At 48.0% G+C, this 19,936-nt stretch overlaps 1 protein-coding gene across 2 annotated transcripts in view; it reads left to right on the top strand.

Moving 5' to 3' along the window:
• Positions 1 to 19,652, top strand: part of LOC135920293 (phospholipid-transporting ATPase ABCA3-like) — a 59,800-nt gene extending 40,148 nt beyond the window's left edge. Inside the window, exons 19-26 of one of the 2 annotated variants that reach the window (XM_065454485.2) lie at positions 1,850 to 2,144; positions 4,168 to 4,293; positions 7,262 to 7,501; positions 9,114 to 9,595; positions 11,985 to 12,172; positions 14,422 to 14,595; positions 16,640 to 16,853; positions 19,294 to 19,652. In XM_065454485.2, the coding sequence (XP_065310557.1) occupies positions 1,850 to 2,144; positions 4,168 to 4,293; positions 7,262 to 7,501; positions 9,114 to 9,595; positions 11,985 to 12,172; positions 14,422 to 14,595; positions 16,640 to 16,853; positions 19,294 to 19,554 (1,980 nt within the window). In that variant the 3' untranslated portion in view covers positions 19,555 to 19,652. The remainder of the gene's footprint in view (positions 1 to 1,849; positions 2,145 to 4,167; positions 4,294 to 7,261; positions 7,502 to 9,113; positions 9,596 to 11,984; positions 12,173 to 14,421; positions 14,596 to 16,639; positions 16,854 to 19,293) is intronic. The other variant, XM_065454496.2, reaches the window with a different exon arrangement.
• The last annotated feature ends 284 nt before the right edge of the window (positions 19,653 to 19,936 follow it).

Here is a 19,936-nt window from a genome sequence, read left to right on the forward strand (position 1 = left end):
TGCAGGGTAATTATCAATCATCAAAAAGAAACAAGGGCGGTAAATTGGATGCAAAGGATCGAAACAAAGAGGACACGGTTATTTAGAAGGGCGCCGAACGAGAAACCAGAAAATAAAATCTGTACGATAACACAAAGGGCCTTCGTATTTGAGACCTCATGCTGGCTAACTGACGACAATGGCTACCTGAGGACATAATTGTATTATTTCAGCTATAGAATATGTGCAGCTTAGCTGATGCTACAAGGACATCGGCGACAACATAAACCAGCCGCTGTAGCTTAGCGGATGTAGTGTTGCGCTGCTAAGCACGAAGTCGCGGGTTCAAATCCCGGCCGCGGCGGTCGCATTTTGCTGGGGACGAAATGCAAGAACACCCGCGTCCCGTGCATTCAGCATCATCATCATCATCAGCCTGATTACGCCCACTACAGGGTAAAGGCCTCTCCCATACTTCTCCAACTACCCCGGTGATGTACTAATTGTGGCCATGTTGTCCCTACAAACTTCTTAATCTCATGCGCCCACCTAACTTTCTGCCGCCCTCTGCTACGCTTCCCTTCCCTTGGAATCCAGTCCGTAACCCTTAATGACCATCGGTTATCTTCCCTCCCGGGCGCGTTAAAGAACTCCCTGGCGGTCAAAATTAATGCTACTGGGTGCCTCATAATCAAATCGTGGTTTTGCACGTAAAGCACCATAGTTCAGTTCAATTCAGCAGTATAATTAATAAGAAACCGGTTAAAAATATAGGAATGCGGTATTAGGGATCACATAGCTTATACATGATACCAGTAGGCGATACACTATTCACTACTAACCCTCTAGTACCCAAGGTGTCAGTTTTATGACGCCGAGTCCGATGATGGAAATTCCTCATATAAACGCGGGAAACTTAAGTCGTAGCTTTCGTTGGTTACAGTTGCGTTTTTGATGCGCTGCAGCGAGTTCTCAGTTGTAGATGGTTCAGCGGAGCAGTTACTAAATTAATAAATCGCTTGACAAAATATGTGTTTACTCGACGTTCCATAATTGTTTTTTTTCCTATAAATCACCGTTCCCTGGCCAGAAATAACGGTAAACAAGTTGTTTCACTTTTCCTCGGTGTGGAGCAGCATATGGTTCCAAATTGGGCTAACGAAACGCGTTTAAACTTGCAAGGCGTACAACGTGCGCAATGGCCTCTCACACTAACAGACTGGGTGCCAAGTGGAGGGGAACGCTCTCGACTGCGACACAGCACTCATGGGTGCGATGATACTAGGAAACCTACTCATGCGATGAGTCGGGTTAGTTCTCAAAAAACCACGTTCAATATGTTCAACAGAGCAGGAGTAACCAGAGATCGTCGGTATATTCTCTAACCAGAGATCGCTGGCGTTGTTCGGCTTAAGTAGGCTGATTATTCATTACCACCGCCAACACCAAGTAAAGAAAATCAAAGAAACTCTAGAACTTTAAAAGTAATCAGGGAATCCTAATAAGCAAGGAAGATAATGAACGAAATTAAAAGGGAGGATTATGGCGAATTATGGTAGAATTTATTTATTAGTTCACGAAGGGAAGTAAAGTAGTTCCGACGACCTGTACTTCCTATATGTTCGGGCCTTTATGGCAAAGTAAGGTCCATTCGTCACTACGATTCAAAGAGACAGCGCATGAGGCTCTACCTATGCGCATCCACGTATCTCTCAAGACCCGTGTGTGAATACCGGTGCGCATTCAGTACTTGAATTCCCGTGCTCAGACAGCAACTCAGCAGAATTACAGGGGATTTCAAAGTAGGTCGCGTTGTATGTGGCAGTCGTTGTATCGGCGGCTTCTACAAGAATTTCATATCGCTGTACAGGATGAGGCCTACCACCGGGATCCCTCGTTCGGCCTCTCGGAGCTTACGATCTACACGTGGGCGTACTGGACCTTCATGGGGTCGGTGAGCTTCGGGCTGATCATGTCGTCGTTCGTGGTGCTGCCTTCGCTCGAGGTGGTCAGCGAAGCCCGCGAGTTGCAGCTCATGACGGGCGTCTCGGGCTTCCTCTACCTGTTCGCCCATTTCGTCTTCGACTTGGCTTTTTACGCAGTCCCGATGGCGGCTATTTTCCTGGGATACTCCGCCATTTTGGACCTGCCATCGGATACACAGGGTAAGTTATACCCAATCAACACCGTGAGCAGCATGTTTATATATTCATTAACATACGAACACCAAAGTAACAAGGCCGAATCCAGATCGAAGCGGGCGGCCTGTGCACCGCCGTTTTCTTACGCTAGCTAGGCATTTCGCTCAAAGTCAGCAATTATTAATGGAAAAATCGGCGCACGGAGGCACCCGCAATGCTCTTCGTGGTACTTTGCACATTTGCGGCCCACTGTTCGACAGGGTGTTTTGTTTAGACCGTGCATATATAAACAGCTACCTCCAAGGCTCTAATAAAAAATCCAGTGCCCTTCCACTCTGTGAAAGAGGATCACCAGCGAAGCTGTGTATGTGGGCCCCTTAAAGGGCCCCTTTGCAGGCCCCATAGCAAATTTGGGTAATACGCTGGAAGTTGTTACGTGTCCTCTAGGGAGCGTTCTGCTACACATTGTTTTTTTTAATCGGCTCATTAATAGTCGAGATAGAAATATTTCAGTGCTGCGAACCCAGGAACCCAGGACCCGCGGCACCTGCTTCACATCTGCCGCGGGTCGGCCCGGAATTGCACTATTTTCGGTATCGGCCCACGTATGGGGAGTGCTTAGCACTTGCTTCACCTTCGCCGCGGGTCGGTCCGGAATTGCGCTATATCGGTATCGGCCCACTTATGGGGAGTGCCTAACCCTGCTTCAACTTCGCCGCGGTTCGGCCCGGAATCGCACTATCTTCGTTATCGACCCAGGTATGGGGAACGCTTAACGCCTGCTTCACTTCTGCCGCGAGTCGGCCCGGAATCGCACTATCTTCGGGATCAGCCCACACGTAATGACGTTTCATTCTAGTAGCGCTCCGTCAATCACGGCTTGTACTCGACGGCATGAACGCAGCTAGGTGGCGCCTGACGCGGACGCCGGAGGAGAAGGCTCGAGTTTTGTGTCGACACACGGACACGATCCTGCGAGAACTAGCCCTTAAAAACTTCGCCGTGAAAGTTTTCTATACATACATTATGCATACAAAATTCACCGCCGCACTCACTTGCGAACCTTGTACACACAATGTAAATAGCATTTTACCTCTTCCTCTATTCTTTCCGCTGTCCTCTCCTGGTTTATCCGACAACCCCTTCCTATCTGCCGGCCACCGTTCAGACGCCAGCCGTTCGAGCTGATAGTCAGTGTCAGCGACTGTGGGCTTCTTCGATTTGTCGGCCAGGACTGTTCAGGACTGCGGGAGACGCTGCGTGCGCAACGCTACATTGGCTGAAGACGCTACCTAGGGCAGCCCTCCATGGGCAGTCGGGGACGAGAAATCGAAGAGTCCCAGGGCGGCCGGCAGCAATTTTCTTCATTTCTATTCCTCAGATTATGTTAATACACATGCACTTGCAACCAGGCGATTGTTGATGCTCACAACGAAGCCGCAGTTCCCCTGTCCGTGGCGATGTAGTCCAAATTGATGCACTACTGCGGTCGCATGCACGTATACTTATGGTCGGAAGAGCAAAGATGTTCGAGTGGCTCAATATTCGGTTATAGTCACAGCCATCATAACAAATCATCAGATAACAAAACCAGAAAAAGCACAGGGTAAGTTAACTGTTACGCTTATATTGAAATTCACTAATCAGGTAAAGGTATTCAAGCAGTAAGCCAAATAAATGAATGTGAACGGAAAGACATCTTGCAGCGGGTGGGCAGCGAACCCCCTTCTCCCGCATGCAGTGGTTTACCAATTCAGCTACGAAATGAGCTCTCCGGCTTCAATGTCGGTTATTGGTTGCACACTTAGTCTTGGCATACCAAATGCCAAGTCACTTCCAACAGCCTGTGCGCAGTTCATGGTGTTCGTTCTGGCTCGCGATATTGCGCTCGAGACCTGCACGAAGCCCGGCAGACGACCCTTTGTCGACGCGTACACTGACGTATCTTTCTTTCTTTCTTTCTTTCTTTCTTTCTTTCTTTCTTTCTTTCTTTCTTTCTTTCTTTCTTTCTTTCTTTCTTTCTTTCTTTCTTTCTTTCTTTCTTTAGCATCGCTTCTCGTCATCGCACTGGCATTTGCTCTTCTCGGCATATTTTTCGCCTACCTTACCGCGGAGCACTCTTCTGACGGGAGCACGGCGTACGCCATCATGCTCGGCCTATTCGCAGTAGCAGGCAAGTAACCAAGAAAAAAAATTCGGCAGACACCCTTAAGGCTGCTTGCGTGTGGGAATGCGAAATCATTATAGTCCCTTCGGTGAAATGTTTGCTTTTTTTTTTTTTCACGCGCCTCGCGATAGGGCCGAATCAAATCGCGTTGGGCGTACGAACGCGCTCGCTTGCCCGCGAGGAGTTCGTAACTCGAAGGACCGCTCAGCGACGTTGAATTCGGTATTAATGCTTTTTTATTCTATGCACTTACTTAATACACTCATGACGTGGCGCTACTTCCTCACCATTGGCTGCGCCACCACGTTCCTAACGACGCACGCATGGGCCACACGTTCAGAAAGCCAGCTGGTGGCAGCGACCTTATAAAATTCCGCTCGGGTAAGACCTGGCAGGCCTGGATCCTAGAACTGCCCCCTCACGAGGAGCGACCCTTTCGGCCCAGGCAACGAGGGCAGTTCACTGAGACGTGACGTCTGTAATGACGCAGACACTACGCACAATTTTCGTCACGCCGAACCATGGAGTGCAAAAGCCAGAGACCATTGAACACGTTTTCATCGATTGCTGGGATCCAATATTTCATTGGGATGTCTTACAACGTACACTTAAAAAAGAACTACCGATTACACCTCTTGGTATTCGATATTTGCCAACCGATAACGAAGGAGGAGTTCCGTACGATATGTTTATGCTCCTTGGCCTCCACAGTCTGTGGAAAACGAGAATGGCAGTGCGACACTCGGATGTCGATACCCGTCCGGCGAGAATAAACTTCATCGAAAGTGTCGCGTATATTCGGGAAATATATCGTGCCCAGAGTGAGTCTCCCGAGTGGGTGGCTATTCTTGATGAACTGATCAACCTGAAGCGATTTTAATATATAATGTTAGTCAATGTGTGGTTGACATGTTTTAGCATTTGAATGTGTTCTTGGTTTGTGCTGCAAACAGGTAATAAAGAAAAAAAAAACCGCTGTGGCGCCGGGGGAGCATGCTCGTCTGGCACCGCGAAGGCCCGGGCTCGATTCCCACCCAGGCCGATATTTACCAAATTTTGTTTTCAAAGCCATTCGTGTGCTTCATTTACAGGAACATCCCTAGGAAATTCGACGTCATTGCGAGCGTTTTTTTTTTTTGACGCGTCGTTACGGTTTGTGGGCTGGACATTTTAGGTACTATCATTCGGTCACGCCGCCGACTACAGCGACGGATGTTCGCGTAATGCGGCGTATAATGATTTCGCATTAAATTACGAAAAATTCCACGCAGTTTCATTTCTCTAATTTGGGTGTAACGCCTCCAAGAGGAACGTCGTGGAGAAGAGCTTCGGGTTAATTTTCACTTACCTGTTGTTCTTTATCGTGAACATAACAAATACAAGTAAAGGATCACATAAATGCGTTAGGAGTGTCAAAGTAGAGAACTAAAATTAAATTATGCGGTTTTACGTGCCAAAACCACTTTCTGATTATGAGGCACGCCGTAGTGGGGGACTCCGGAAATTTCGACCACCTGGGGTTCTTTAACGTGCACCTAAATCTAAGCACACGGGTGTTTTCGCATTTCGCCCCCATCGAAATGCGGCCGCCGGGGCCGGGATTCGATCCCGCGACCTCGTGCTCAGCAGCCTAACACCATAGCCACTGAGCAACCACGGCGGGTAAAGTAGAGAAGAGTACATATATATATATATATATATATATATATATATATATATATATATATATATATATATATATATATATATATATCTGAAAGAGAGAATGCGGCATTACTGGAATGGTGAAACTCTCTCCACAATTTTCAGGAACGATAGTCTCCAGCCACGCCGCGCGCGTCGCAGAACGCTTTTGCATCCGGCACTTATACCGTGGCTGTTGCTTTCTCCACGAATTGCTCACTCATAAACAAAAATTGAATTACTTGCCCGATGTCGAGGTCAAAGCTTGGTCTCGCAGCCCAGAGGACCGATATCTTCACCATTAGGCCACAAGCGCACGTCTACTTCGATCATACTAACAGCCAACTAGCTCCGAGATAATCACCGCATTTGCTTAACTGCTCCAAAAGCGAGCCTTCATCCAAGATGTGGATCGGACGTGCATAATATTTTTTTTTCGTTCATTTCTTTTTATGCGAAGCATATTACGAGAGCTCAACCCAGCTCCTCGGGCGCGGCGGTGTCGCCTTCAATACCACGTGACACCATGACGTCACGACAGAGGAGAAACGGGGCTCCAACACGCGCCGTCGCTCGCGGCGTCGCGGCGGTATATAAGCAGCTGCGCTTGCCTCTGCTAGACACTCACGAGGTGAGATGCCTCCTGGAGACAGAGCTGCTCGTTGGAATGAGAAGCGAAGGTTGCGGCGTGCTACAGAGACTGATTTTCTAGGCGGCTTTGGCTCAACTCTTGCAAGATGGGCTGGGTGGGAATCGAACCAGGGTCTCCGGAGTGTGAGACGGAGACGCTACCACTGAGCCACGAGTACGATGCTTCAAAGCGGTACAAAAGCGCCTCTAGTGAATGCGGTGTTGCCTTAGAAACGAGCTGTTTCTAAGGCTCAGGCGTGCGTCGCTTGCTCAGGCGCACATTTCGTTGCCGCGCCGAACGCTGCGTTGCTCGACGCTCACCGCGTCCAATGCGGGGCGCGTAGTCGCTGCGCCGTAGCCCATTGTCTTACACCCCTTGGCGGGTCGACGGGAACGCTGTCGCGTTCCACTCTTGAAGGTGAAGCAGAGTAACGCATGAGTTGTTTCTTCCTCTAGCCGAACCAAATATAGCCAAGCAACAGCAGTTCACCAGGCTAAACAGTGGTTCAACAAATAAAATAAAGGCTAGTATGCTTCGCATCCTGGGCTTAACCTTAGCTAAGCCACAGCCATTTTTTTTTTTTGCGGCCGCTTTTGTGCCAATCTGTCCGCACCAACTCGCTCAGCTCACATTCTGCGTTTTTCCTCGCTCCCTTCGCAGGTCCCGGCGTAATCATCGGATATTTCCAGCTGGCGTACGCCTCCGGAGCGGAAATACGATTGCCCTGCATGTTCTTCCCGCCGTTCGCACTTCCGGCGGCGACGGTGCGGGCCATCAACATCAAGTACGAGGTCGCCATGTGCGACTACCTTCGGAGCAAGACGACGCCGAAAAAGAAACACGTCGATTTCTGCAAGAAGGCACACAATTACGACGCTACGATAAAACTTTGCTGTGACAGTGAGTGCGTTGCGGTCATTCGTGCGCTCTTCCTATGCTGGAGCCTTGCCGCCGACCCTTCCGACAGCACGTGTAGAGAGTCATCATTTCAGTGCGGAAATTTTTGAGGCAGTTAACGGCCGATAGGCTCACTGGTTGGTCCGGGTTAAATTGATTTATTAATGCGATTAGCATTCTTAAGATACTTCCCGCACATCTATCTATCTATCTATCTATCTATCTATCTATCTATCTATCTATCTATCTATCTATCTATCTATCTATCTATCTATCTATCTATCTATCTATCTATCTATCTATCTATCTATCTGCCTCTAACTGTCTTCCCGCCAACTTGGGTCATAGGGTAGTCCATGGTCTATGGGTAGAGCATCGGGCTGCTACGGTGAGGAAACCGTGTTCGAAACCAACCATCGGAACAACTTGGGTTCCTGGGTATGTGTCACTGGGTACGTGCCATTCTCACATTGTCTGAATATAAATTCACACATGAACCACGCACGGACTTCGCGGCGGCGCCGCCAGATGGCGCAGCGTGTCCAGAGGGCAGCGAGAGATGGGGGAGTCCGGCCGCATAAACGCTTGATAAATTACGCGTTTCGGCGGTGGCAGTACGGTGATTCGATACATTGCTTCAAAGCTAATCGCGTTAACGCCTACATTCGTGGTGGGATGAGTTCTGCCGAAATTTTTTTAATGTGTTGATTCACCTTTCGCAGTGCTTACGTTAGGAGTGCTTGACGTGTGTGTGTTTTAAAGGTCCGAGCCTTCTGGTCCCTTCAAGGCACACTCTCAAGCGTCAGAGCACCCTGAATAATTTACCATAACACTTACTTCTACGAAACAATTTCGGTTTCGTTACCCAGGAGTTGCACGCGTCATGACGTACTCACTTAGCCAAAAAAAAAGTTAATTAAACGCGCCCGCATCCAGCCCTGTTGCTACGAGACGTCAGCATAATCTGGTATTGTCATGATGGCAGGATAACGTCCAGGACGCCAAGCCGGCATCGAGAGATTAACTTTAGTATCAGATCTATTATGCAATATCTAAAACATCTTACATGTGTCCCAACCTTCATACCTGTCAAGTGTCGTTCTTTTACGGGCGAAAATCAAGTTTTCCTTTTTTTCATTCACTCATTCGGACATACAAATACATACATACATACACAGTGGTTGTTGTGTGGGAAAGAGTGACAAAAAGGCAACTAAATGCCTGACAGTGTACCACAACCCGCCTTGACTACCAAAATGGGCAACGCTCAGCACCACGGGCAACTACAGTTTTGGACAACAAGGTAATGAAAGAGGCACATATAATTTTACTTATAAATAAAAAAGTAATAATAAAAAAACAAGAAAACACGTAACTATACAGGATTTCACAAACTGCTCGTAGAGGTAAAATTTACAAAATCTTGACCGCACCAATAGGCCCATAGACAATTCAAAAGTACAACAAATCAGAGAGCAGACTATAAAGTTAAATATAACATCGTGACACACGTCGTTACTTCAAAGATACTCGGAAAATGAGCATGAGCGCTTTCTTTTTGCCGCATTAAACAAACCCACACGCTCCCAACAATCGCGCTGCTTCTCCGTCCCAGTACTGAGCGGGCGGACCAACGAGGTCTGGAGCGAGCCGGCCGCGCTCTCGTTCTCGTCGTGCGGGGTCCTCTGGGACGTCGTCGTCATGCTCGCCATGGGCGCCGCGCTGTTCGCCTACCTCCTGTACCGCGCCTCGGGTCGGTCCCGACTCGGTCGCGAGGCGTCGACGCCGCCTCCGCGGTCGACCACGCCCGAGGACGCCGACGTGGCCGCGGAGAGGGCCGCGGTCGCGGACATATGCACACAGCGGCGCTTCGGGGGCGACAACGCGCTCGTGGCGCAGGAGCTGCACAAGGCGTTCGGCGACGCGTACGCGGTGCGGGGACTGTCGTTCGCCCTGAAGCCCGCCCAGTGCTTCGGCCTGCTGGGGGTCAACGGCGCCGGCAAGACGACCACGTTCCGAATGCTGGTCGCCCTGCTCCGACTGACCTACGGCGACGCCTACATCAAGGACGCAGTTCTGTCCCGAGACACTCGCAAGGTGACGAGATCTACAGCGGCGAATGTTAGGCGAAGCTTCGAGACATTAGCGAGCTTTAGCTTAGGGGACGCAAGCGGCTTGCGTATACGCAAGAACTAGGGGCGACGGTACAGCGCATGCGCAGGCGGTTCTGCGCATGCGCAGTACCGTGGCGCCTAGTTCTTGCTCACGCATGGCCGCTTGCGTCCCCTAAGCTAAAGCTCTCTATTGTCGCATGCCCGCGGCGTGAAGTTAAACGGAACGCAAGCCCGATTCAAGTTTACACGAAACCCGATAAGAGAAGGGTCGAATCGATAAAAGTAGTATCGAGTCAGCTTTCCGGGACGAAACCGATCGTCGGGTTCATGTAAATGCTATCGGGTCGAGGTGAGAGGAGCGTCGAGGTCGAGTTCGGTCGACCTGCCTGCGAGGGGCCGGTTGGCTCCCCCCAACCGTGCAGCTTGGCAAGATGCGCGTAAACGCGGTCGGTTCGGGCTGGATCAGCTCGACTGCTGGCTCGTCCCGCTTGCGTCGAGCTCATTTGAATGAACGAAGGAGCACAGCAAATTGCAGCGAGCGCCGTGCGGCCGAGAGCGGGTGCGGGAGGCGCAACTGTGAGGTTGGCGCGCCTGTAGTGCCTGTGCCGAGTGGCATGTCTGGGGTGTTGCTCAAGTGTGTATCACTCAAAAAAAAGAAAGAAAACAGCTCCAGCTATACTACCACAGCAAGACGAGCGGCGCCTTGTGGTCCTGTAGCTGACACTGTTTTTTTCCAAAATGTTGCTCAACCGATTGGTCCGACTTCGCACTCTAGTGTGAATGGCTGCAAATCTTCGGCAAGAGCTGCGTGATGTTCGCATACAATCCAGTGGCACGCTTCTTACAGTGACTCGAGCTTTCGTACAAGCTTTGGGGAGTGAGGGAATGCCCCATAAAGAGGACTGTTCTTTCTTTCGTCTGATAATTAAAACTACGTAAATAGGCCCGATCACTAATTGTTTCAACTCAAGGACAGTAAAAGGGAAGATTTACTGTGCACATAACTAGTACAGAAAGTCGAAAAAAAAATGTATGTTTCAGAAACATACACTAAAATATTGTACTAACACTGCGTATACGTAGGTACGCAAAATTTGTAAAGACACTGGAAATCAGAGTGCATTGTTTACACACTGAAGACGGTCACATGTAAACAGGTTATTCTGCAATTTGGCACCACATTCATCGCACTATTAGAAAATCGAAAGACCAAGTTATCATTTTTCTTGCAGCATGTTATTGCAAAACAGACGTCGTTGTGGAAGCTCTCTTATCAGTTTTCGACGAAATATTTATTCCTTAAAATTTACAAGACAAAGCATTCGCAGCACAAACTTTGCCCTTTCGACTTTTAGCCAACTTATTTTCTAGAAGTACAAGGTATACCTTGTACTTCAGAGAAAAAAAAAAGCCCTCCAGGGCTTTTTCTTTTTTTTCGTCGAATAGAGAATATCGTCGCGGAATTCGACTCCGTGAACTCAACGAACGCATCGCCACGGCAAAGTGTCTAAATGTGCTGTAACACCATTAAATTGATTGTCATGGAGCACGAAAAACACACAGGGCATTTCCCAATCTTATACACAGGGTCATCATTTTTAAGCTTTATGGAATTTTTAAAAGCACCTGCGGCAGACCGAGCTGGATTAATCGAAAAGACAGATATTACTGGCACGAAAAATTGAAACACCTATTAAACTAATTACCTTTTGAATTACTTACTTTACGACACATACTGTAATTTACGAATTGTAGCCGGTGAACTTACAAGACGTATCCACTTCAAGTGAATTTCCAGATGACACCAGCTTCGAGATATTATTTCCCAAAGTCTGAGACGAAATACATGCGCGTACCAGTTACTTTCGTGCTTCAATGCATAACAGAACGTTTTGTTCAAAAAGTAAGTGGAACAACAGTGCACTTCTGCAGCGAGTTTGATGGCGCATATCTCTAAACTGCCGTCATTGTGCAAGATCAACCCAAGTGGATACGCTTTGCAAACTCACCTGCTACAATTCGTAAATAGATATATATGTGCCGTAATGTAAATAATTAAGATGATTAAGTTATTCTTAATAATTATTTGAATATGTTTCGATTTTTCATGCTAGTAAAGTCCGTCTCTTCGAATAATCCAGCTAAGAGAGAACAATCTTGCTATCTGCGACAGGTGATCTTTAAAAATTCCATAAAACTTAAACATGGCCACCCTGCATAAAGCCTTCCAGCTAGGGAGCGAATACGGCTCATTGGAGACATGGAAAGCTTCGCGTCAGAAACAGCGAGACATGCCTGCTTGCAACGTGTATTCCTCGCGAGAAGTTATATTGAATAGCTTTTCTCTCTCCCCCCGCTTTTGCATCACGCAGTGGCAATCGATGCTGGGATACTGTCCCCAGGCCGGAGCGCTGCTAGAAAAGCTCACCGCTTACGAGACGCTCCACCTGTTCGGTCGCCTCCGCGGAGTGCCCGAGGACAAGTTGGCCGCGGTTGTAGAGAACGTGATCAACATCGTAGACCTCCGCGAGCAAGCAACTAGGGTATGCAGCTACTACAGGTACGATTTCCGGCCTCCACGATCCATACATTCGGTAATCTCCGTACGTAGACGACCAAATCAGGATTCCAATGACCTACCGAATTCCGTGTACGAGGGTGACGTTGTTCAGTGCCACCGGATCGCGCATGCAGCCCTAAAGTACTAGTGGCATCTCAGCCACGTCGTGAATCAAGCTACACTCAAGAATGAGCCGCTACCGGCGCCATTGGCGACAGCTCAGCCGCGGAACTCTGTCCATCATGTAAATCTAGCTTGGGATGCGCATGCTGAACCAAAGTGGGCGCTTGCTACACTCGACGTACGAAAGCTTCTGATGACGTAGCCTTCAGACGCTCGCTTACAACGCTTGAACGTGTTTGCGTGTAGAGGTTCTCTCATGGCACACAGCTGCGTAACGTGGAATTTCGGGGGAGTTTGGTGGCATTGATTCATGCCTCAGCGCCAAACGCAGTTGGACCACAGCCGTATGTGGGCTCGTGCTTGAGCGTCAGCGTTGGCGGCAGGAGATGGTGGATTAGAAAAACACTGCTGCGGGTTAGCTACCGTTAAAGAAAATTATAAATAAATTTTGAGAATTGTCTACTACTAACATTCTTTGACTCGGCCGTTACTTAGCTTTCTCCAGTGCTTCCCAAATTTCAGTTAGGCCACCCCCAAATTTTAAGTTGGCCAACCACCAAATTTCAAGTTGGCCTACCCCCAAATTTAGGTTGGCCCACGCCCAAAAGTTGGGCCACCCCTAAATCTCAGGTTTATTCAAGTTGGCCCACCCCCAACTTTCTGTTGGCCCACCCTATACCTGAAGCTTTCCCATGCGTTTTCTATAGAGCCCTATGTACTCCTGTGGGCAAGGTGCCACGCTTTTCGCGTTAAGGACATGATTTTGCTAACAAAATTGCCGGGGTACTCGCCAAAGAATGCTTACGCATTAAACAGTATTTTTCAATTGTTCCTTATCGCTTATAAAGCTACCAATCATCTACATTTGTGCTATTATAACTATGAAATGTTTGAATTTCGTAAATTGTGCATTTTTGTGCAGATACAAGACATTACTCTTTCCGCGTGACAGATTCTGCAGGGGTGCTCGCCAAAGAATGCTTACGCGTTAAAAGTGGTACAAGCGTTCCACTGCACGACACTCCGCTTTCTATAAGAATCGGCCGGTTGAGGAAAAACACCTCGCGGTACTTCATCTCCAATCGAAACCAATTCAGGCGCAAACAATTCTCGGGTTTGTCTTTTGTATCTTTAAATCTTGTGGCTTCTGGCGTCCCGAAGGGTTCACAGGATGCTGTAACGGAGAGCTCCGGGATGGTGTTTACCAAGTGGAGTTCTTTGATGTGCACTTCAATTGAAATACACGTGCATTGCATTTTTGCAATTCGGCCCCACAAGAAAGCGACCGCCACGGACAGCAATCGAACCCGCAGAGTCCCATAACCACTGAGTCACTGCAGCGGGTGACGCTCTGCAGCTGAGATGATGAGAAAGAAGTTTAGTTGGGCAGGTCATGTTAAGCACAGTGGAAATAGAAAGCAAACGGTAGCGTAACCGGTAGTACGTCTACTGGAGTGCCAAAGTAATCGAGGGCAACTAGAGCGCTCGGTGGCGTGAACATGCTGCTGATTATCACCGTCAACGAGATTCGTTCCGTTCATTCATCTGGCCTAGGTACTGTTAGTAAGTTTCTTTTCTATAAATGGTCGAAATTATTGCCTTATTTACCTGCCTATGAGGAAGGTGCGTGAACTGGGTTTTGCTCTCAAAGTTAACCATTACAGTTAGACATAAGTTATACATTATCAGACTAAGGGTATCGGATAATGGACTATCAGACTATTGTATATTGGACTATGGTATCGGCAACCTCAGTGCTAGCAGGATTAGGTGGAGGGATTAGAGTGGGGAAACAGAGGGCTCATAGAATGGGGAACAATGCCGCTGTGACAGGTATTCGTTCTGCAGCAGCCATAAAGGCGTAAAATACGATGGTGACGATGATAACACCTATAAACATGAGCGTTTTATCGTTTTCTAAACCTCCCGCCGGAACGCGGCTGTTACGCTCGGGAATCGAACCAGTGACGTCGAGCTTAGCAGCAGAACGCTGTATGCATGTACGGATGCGCTGATCGACTACTGCAGTGTTTTCCTTCGCGATAACGGTGTGAAGAACACTGCATGTCCTCAGCGTGCATAACATGGTCCGTCGTTTTCTCTTTTTCGATTAACGTCGGTCGCAGCGGCGGTAACAAGCGTAAGCTGTCCACAGCCGTGGCGATGATAGGCTTCCCTGAAGTGGTGTTCTTGGACGAACCGTACGCCGGCGTCGACGTGCTAGCCCGGTCGCATATCCACCGGGGATTCGAACGAATTAAAAGCACCACAAAGAACACCATGGTGCTCACGTCGCATAGGTAAGTATACGCGCGCACTGCTTACCATAACAAGAAAGAAAAGAAGTAAGAAAAACGCCGGCAGAAGTCGCATTGAAACTAAACACTGAAGCAACTTGTAAGCTTAACGACAATGTAGCACAACGACACAAATTCAAAGAGACGCGTAGACACTCGAAACAGGTGGTTTGTTACGCTCTCTTGGTAATTTTGTCGTTGAGCTATATAGATATGCTTTTAAGCAAGCGCCAACTAGCCCAATAACACGTTCTCCTTTAGCTTACTATCGTGTTGGATGGAGCTAATTGTTTATGTCATCATGGAGATTCATTTCAAGTGAATACGCCTTGCAAACTTACCGGCTACAATTCGAAAATTGCAGTCTGTGTCGTAAAGTAATTAAGTGAATTAGTAAGTTTTTGTTAATTAGCTGAATATGCGTTTCGAGCTCTCGTGCAAGTTATGTCCTCCTCTTCGTATGATGCAGCTCAAGGACAAGAAGTATGCTATCTGCCACCGGCGATCTTTAAAAATTCCGGAAAGCTTAAAAAATTCTCACCCCTGTATAGTGTACGAGTCGCTGTAGTCAAAAGGGCAAATGCCTGGATGACAAGCTGCGCTAAGAATTGAAGTTCTTGTGAAGTGCGGGCATCTTGCACGTGATTGGGCGACTGTTACTTCTTCTATCTTGTAAATAAGCATTCACAAATAAACGACACCACTCGACAGTCAGTGCTTGTCCTCGTCGCCGTACAATCAAGCTTGCCCTGTGTTCTGCCTCTTTCGCGCTGTAACCCTAGAACCATCAATTTGTATTCGCAGGGCACACTTTCAACATCTATTTTGCGGGCAAACATTAGGTTGATTAATAATGAAAATAACAACAGGCGAGCATTTTTACTAGCACAGTGTCACTTGCGCGCGGCGGCTGGATTCCCGGAGCGTGATGACACCCGTTCGCGCCACCCTGACATCGAGTCCTTGCTCGAGTCGGAAAGAGCAGGTCTATTAGTCATTCATGTAATCATTTTGCGATACGTGTGTGTATTTTCGGATTTAGCTTTTTTTTTCTGGCTATATCTTTCGCCCCTGCGCAATACATTTCAGTTTGAAGTGAGCACCCATGTCTTGTGTTCCTTTAATCTTATAGTCCCACTGTCCCACTGTCTGCAAGAGTATAGGTCTACCTTTAGGTCTAACAGGTCACTTAGAGGGTGCCACATCCTCAAACGCTGATAGCTTACTGTGGAATGTGGTCCATCAGCACTTACCACCATTGTGCGTTGAAGTGCGTGCGAATACGGAGATGCCGGAGCTAGCACACGACATTTATTAGATTGTCCATGCTCCGACTACGTGATTTCTGGGAAAGTGGCGTTGTGATATGGTTGCGATGCTGGAGCAACTAAAACATTTATACATCTTAACTTTGTGTCCTTGTTATTTTCAGCGGTTTACGCTGTTACCTATTGGTGTTATTAATTTTAATTTATTGTCCCTTTTTGTGTTTCAATGGCCAATTTTCCATGTGCAAAATATTTGATTTATAATTGTTCGTATTCCTCTCCTGCTATAGCCCTGTGTAAGGGCTGGCAGTACCTGTAAATAAATAAATAAATAAATGAAATATGAATTCGGCAATTCCATCGTGTATAAGCGCGCGCGCGTCGCGCTCGCCTATACACGATGCCGTATACCTAAATATAGAGGAGGCCTGCGGTCGACGTGCACGTTCATACAACCTTCACCAACTGTATATGGTGGCGCGCGAATACCACGTGCGCCGCCCGATCTCGGAGGCTATGGTAACACGCCACTAGTCATATGCAGATGTGCAGCTTCATATAACCTTCGTCGCCTGTATATGGTGGCGCGCGAATCCCGCGCGTGCCGCCCTATCTCGGAGGCTACGGTAACACGCCACTGGTAATCTGCAGATGGCGCGGATGTTACACAGCCGGTCGTACGCGCACGCCAGATCCGAGCCTAATGTTAGGGTGCAACAGAGGCGAAGTTTCACCACCATGAAATACCTTATAACGGAGTGTCCGACGTTCATTCGCAGCATGGATGAATGCGAGCTGGCCTGCGACCGGCTGTGCATCATGGTCGGCGGCCAGATGGCCTGTCTGGGAACGCTGCAGCACATCAAGGACAGGTTCGGCAAGGGCTACAAGCTGCTGTTCCTACGGCCCGAAAACGCATCCGTTGGACCGCAGGATCTTGTCAAAGCCATCGCCGATGCTTTTCCGGGAGTTACGATCGTGGAGGAGCAGTGGGTGCGCGGGCATTTCAGTCGTCGATTGTACCACAGTAGGACGTCAGATACGCAAACGCTTTACATACGCGATTCGATTACATGCTCGACCTCTTTGTCGACAGCTTGGAAACTGCCTTAACTGCGTGATGAAATCCATAGCAGCCCGGCCAATTTCGTTGGCCAGTATAAATGTGATACCAGGGGCTTCGGAGCCGAGGAGACAACGGGGGCTAGTGCCCCTACAGGCTCCAATGCAGAAGGGCACTGCCCCCCCCCCCCCCCCCGTCCACGTAATATAGTAATTCAACATTAATTAAGCAATAACGAAAGGTGTGTGCAAGCGAAATCTCCCTTCCAATCCCCGGCTCCTGCCTCCACACTCAAAATACACTTCCGCAGCCCCTGTTTGAACATATAGCTGCTGTTCGGGCGCAACAGCAAGTGAAACACGATATATGCATCCGAGTCACTTATCATGGCTCGTTACAATAACAGCACCTCGCGCATAGCTCTGGCTGCACTTAATTTGTCGACAGCGGAGTGCGAAATGACTTACCCTGCCATACCCTACAACTTCGTTCTGATGCTGCCGCAGCCTTGCGTTTAAACAATGGTCAGTCTGTCTTAAGTGCTTTCCTCCATACGACGATGGTATCTCGTATAGACCACAGCTGCCTGACGCTATAGACAAACACTCTGCTGCGAGTGCAAACGTAAGCCTTTGCGTTGACAGCGGCTGGTTATTTCGCACAGCGCGCATACCTCTGCAGACGGGAGAGTGGGTGGAAACTTTTTGATGCGAGAGCATCAAATGGCCTATTGAGCGATAAAGTCGGCGTCTGTAGCAGCGAAACGGCACCTGAATTCCCGCTGGCTGCGATGCCGCATCACGAGCGCGCCTTGAAGGAGCAGAGCAGGCGAATCGGAACAACTGCTGGCACGATAGCGCGCCAAGTGTTGCGTGAGGGGAGAGGGAAGCCGGTACACGTACAGTCTGTTATCTCTTGTTATCTCCTGTTATCACAGGAGAGATACACTGAATCATTCTAAATTGATAAAGTAATCTTCCCGGACTCTATATTTTCATTTGATTTCATGGTGATAGGGTGACTATAGAAAAAAAAAAGGTCAAAGTTAGATTTTTGAATTTCGCGCCAGAACTCCAGGCCCGGTACGCAAATGTGACGTCCCGAATTGTGTAATATTTTTACTCATTTCGGCCGTCGTTGCTCATTAAAGGGACACTAAATTGAAAAATGATTTATTCTGCATCCGTAAATTACCGTTCTACAACAACAAAAACCCCACTCAAGAACGAAATACGGGCGGCGACCCCTACTTAAGTTCCCGCACCTGGGGGCTGTGACGTCTTGCATTTTGATGGCATCTTCTAGGGCCTACTAATTATATATAGCGGTACAGACTGACTACATTGTGTTCTAAAGGAACCAAATATTAAACATGGCAAGTTTCGGGAACCTTTATTCAGCCAACGCGGCCCAAATGCGAAAACATACTTTGGAATCCCTGACGCCACGCTAACGTACCGGCGCTGGGGTTTCGGCACGAAATTCAAATACTGACATTTGGACCTTCATTTTCTCATCTAATAAACAAACTATTTTTTTAATTGACTGCCTGCAGGGCTCTCAAAGAATGCTTCATTAGTCTAAACTAATTGTTTCGCTTTGTTGTCCCTTTAAATCTCCTTGAAATTTTCCAAGTTCCATCTTTGAGTGTATTATAACACTATGCGCTCGATCTTTAGATAAAGATGTTACTAGGCACAAGCTGGCGGCGCCAAAATCGATGACGTCATGGCGGGGTGGTGCAGGAACTTCAAGGCGGCGGCGCCACTTGTCTTTCCGTTATGCGTCCTTTCTGGCTTATCAAGCATCTGTTCACAATATGAGTAGCGTTTTTTTTTTTTGTCTTCTAGAAGGGTAATTCGCTAATTTGGTAACTTTTCTGTTAGCGTTTAAGCATCATAGCGCAGTTCTTTAGAACTAAAGGCGGTCGTGGTGTGCCTGGTTCCCTACTGCGCACTATGCGGAGTCTTCACTGAATCATTGCAAGGCTTCCTTAGTGAATTATTTATTCATTTTTGCCAAAGGCAGAAAGGGATGATCCTTATAGGCGACAAGCGACAGCATCAACATCAGTTTCTTCTCTGACCTCGTACATTAGGCTCAGTGCATTACAGGAAACAGCACTGTCGACGCCATGCCTGAAGTATACTACAGAGCGAACTAACTGGTAGCCTCACAGCACGTAGAGAGGGAATACCATCAGCACACTTTCAAAAGTAAGCATATAGCTACAGTATGTTCTCGATCACGAAAATGCCAAAATCGGACGAACACGAGGAAGCGTCCGGTTTCACGTGGCCGGGACCGTTGTTATTCTCTTCTCCGTGACGTGTCTCACATTCTGTGACCACTTAAATTTGCCTTTCGCAGAAATCCGTCGAGTGCCGCACGCAGGACAGGCTTCCATGGAGCCAGTTGTTCAAGAAGATCGCGGCCCTGGAAAAGCACTTTGCCTTCGAGCACGTTCTCGTGTCCGACAACACACTGGAGCAAATCTTCATCGCCTTCGTCCGGGAAGCACAAAAGAACCAAACCCGCAGGGATGCAGTGCCAGCCGTGAACGCGAAGGCAAGCGCAAGTGCAAGTGCAAGTGCAAGTGCTACGGGCACACAGCAGGCAGCAGCGTCCTAAGTCTTTTCTCTAAGTAAAGCAACCTGTTCCAGTCGTCTATGAATGTACGAATTTCATCTTCTTGAAACATAATAAATACTGATGGATTGATTGATTGATTGATTGATTGATTGATTGATTGATTGATTGATTGATTGTATTGATCAGTTACCTATTACCATAGAAAAAAACGTACTTTGCTAACAGTGATGGCAATCGCTTTGGAGCGCCCTTTGGCGCAGCAAACTCGTCTATAGGGAGCAACAAATGAACTGTCAGTGGAAAAACAGCACGAGTACCCTTTATTGACTCATGTGCAGTCCCTTGTTACACGTTTTTTTTTAAATTAATAAATCGGTTGATAGTCGGTACTTCTGTCGTTTAGTGCCTACTTGTGCCTGTC

Source organism: Dermacentor albipictus, chromosome 2, assembly GCF_038994185.2.
Source record: "Dermacentor albipictus isolate Rhodes 1998 colony chromosome 2, USDA_Dalb.pri_finalv2, whole genome shotgun sequence".
Lineage (NCBI taxonomy): Eukaryota > Metazoa > Arthropoda > Arachnida > Ixodida > Ixodidae > Dermacentor > Dermacentor albipictus.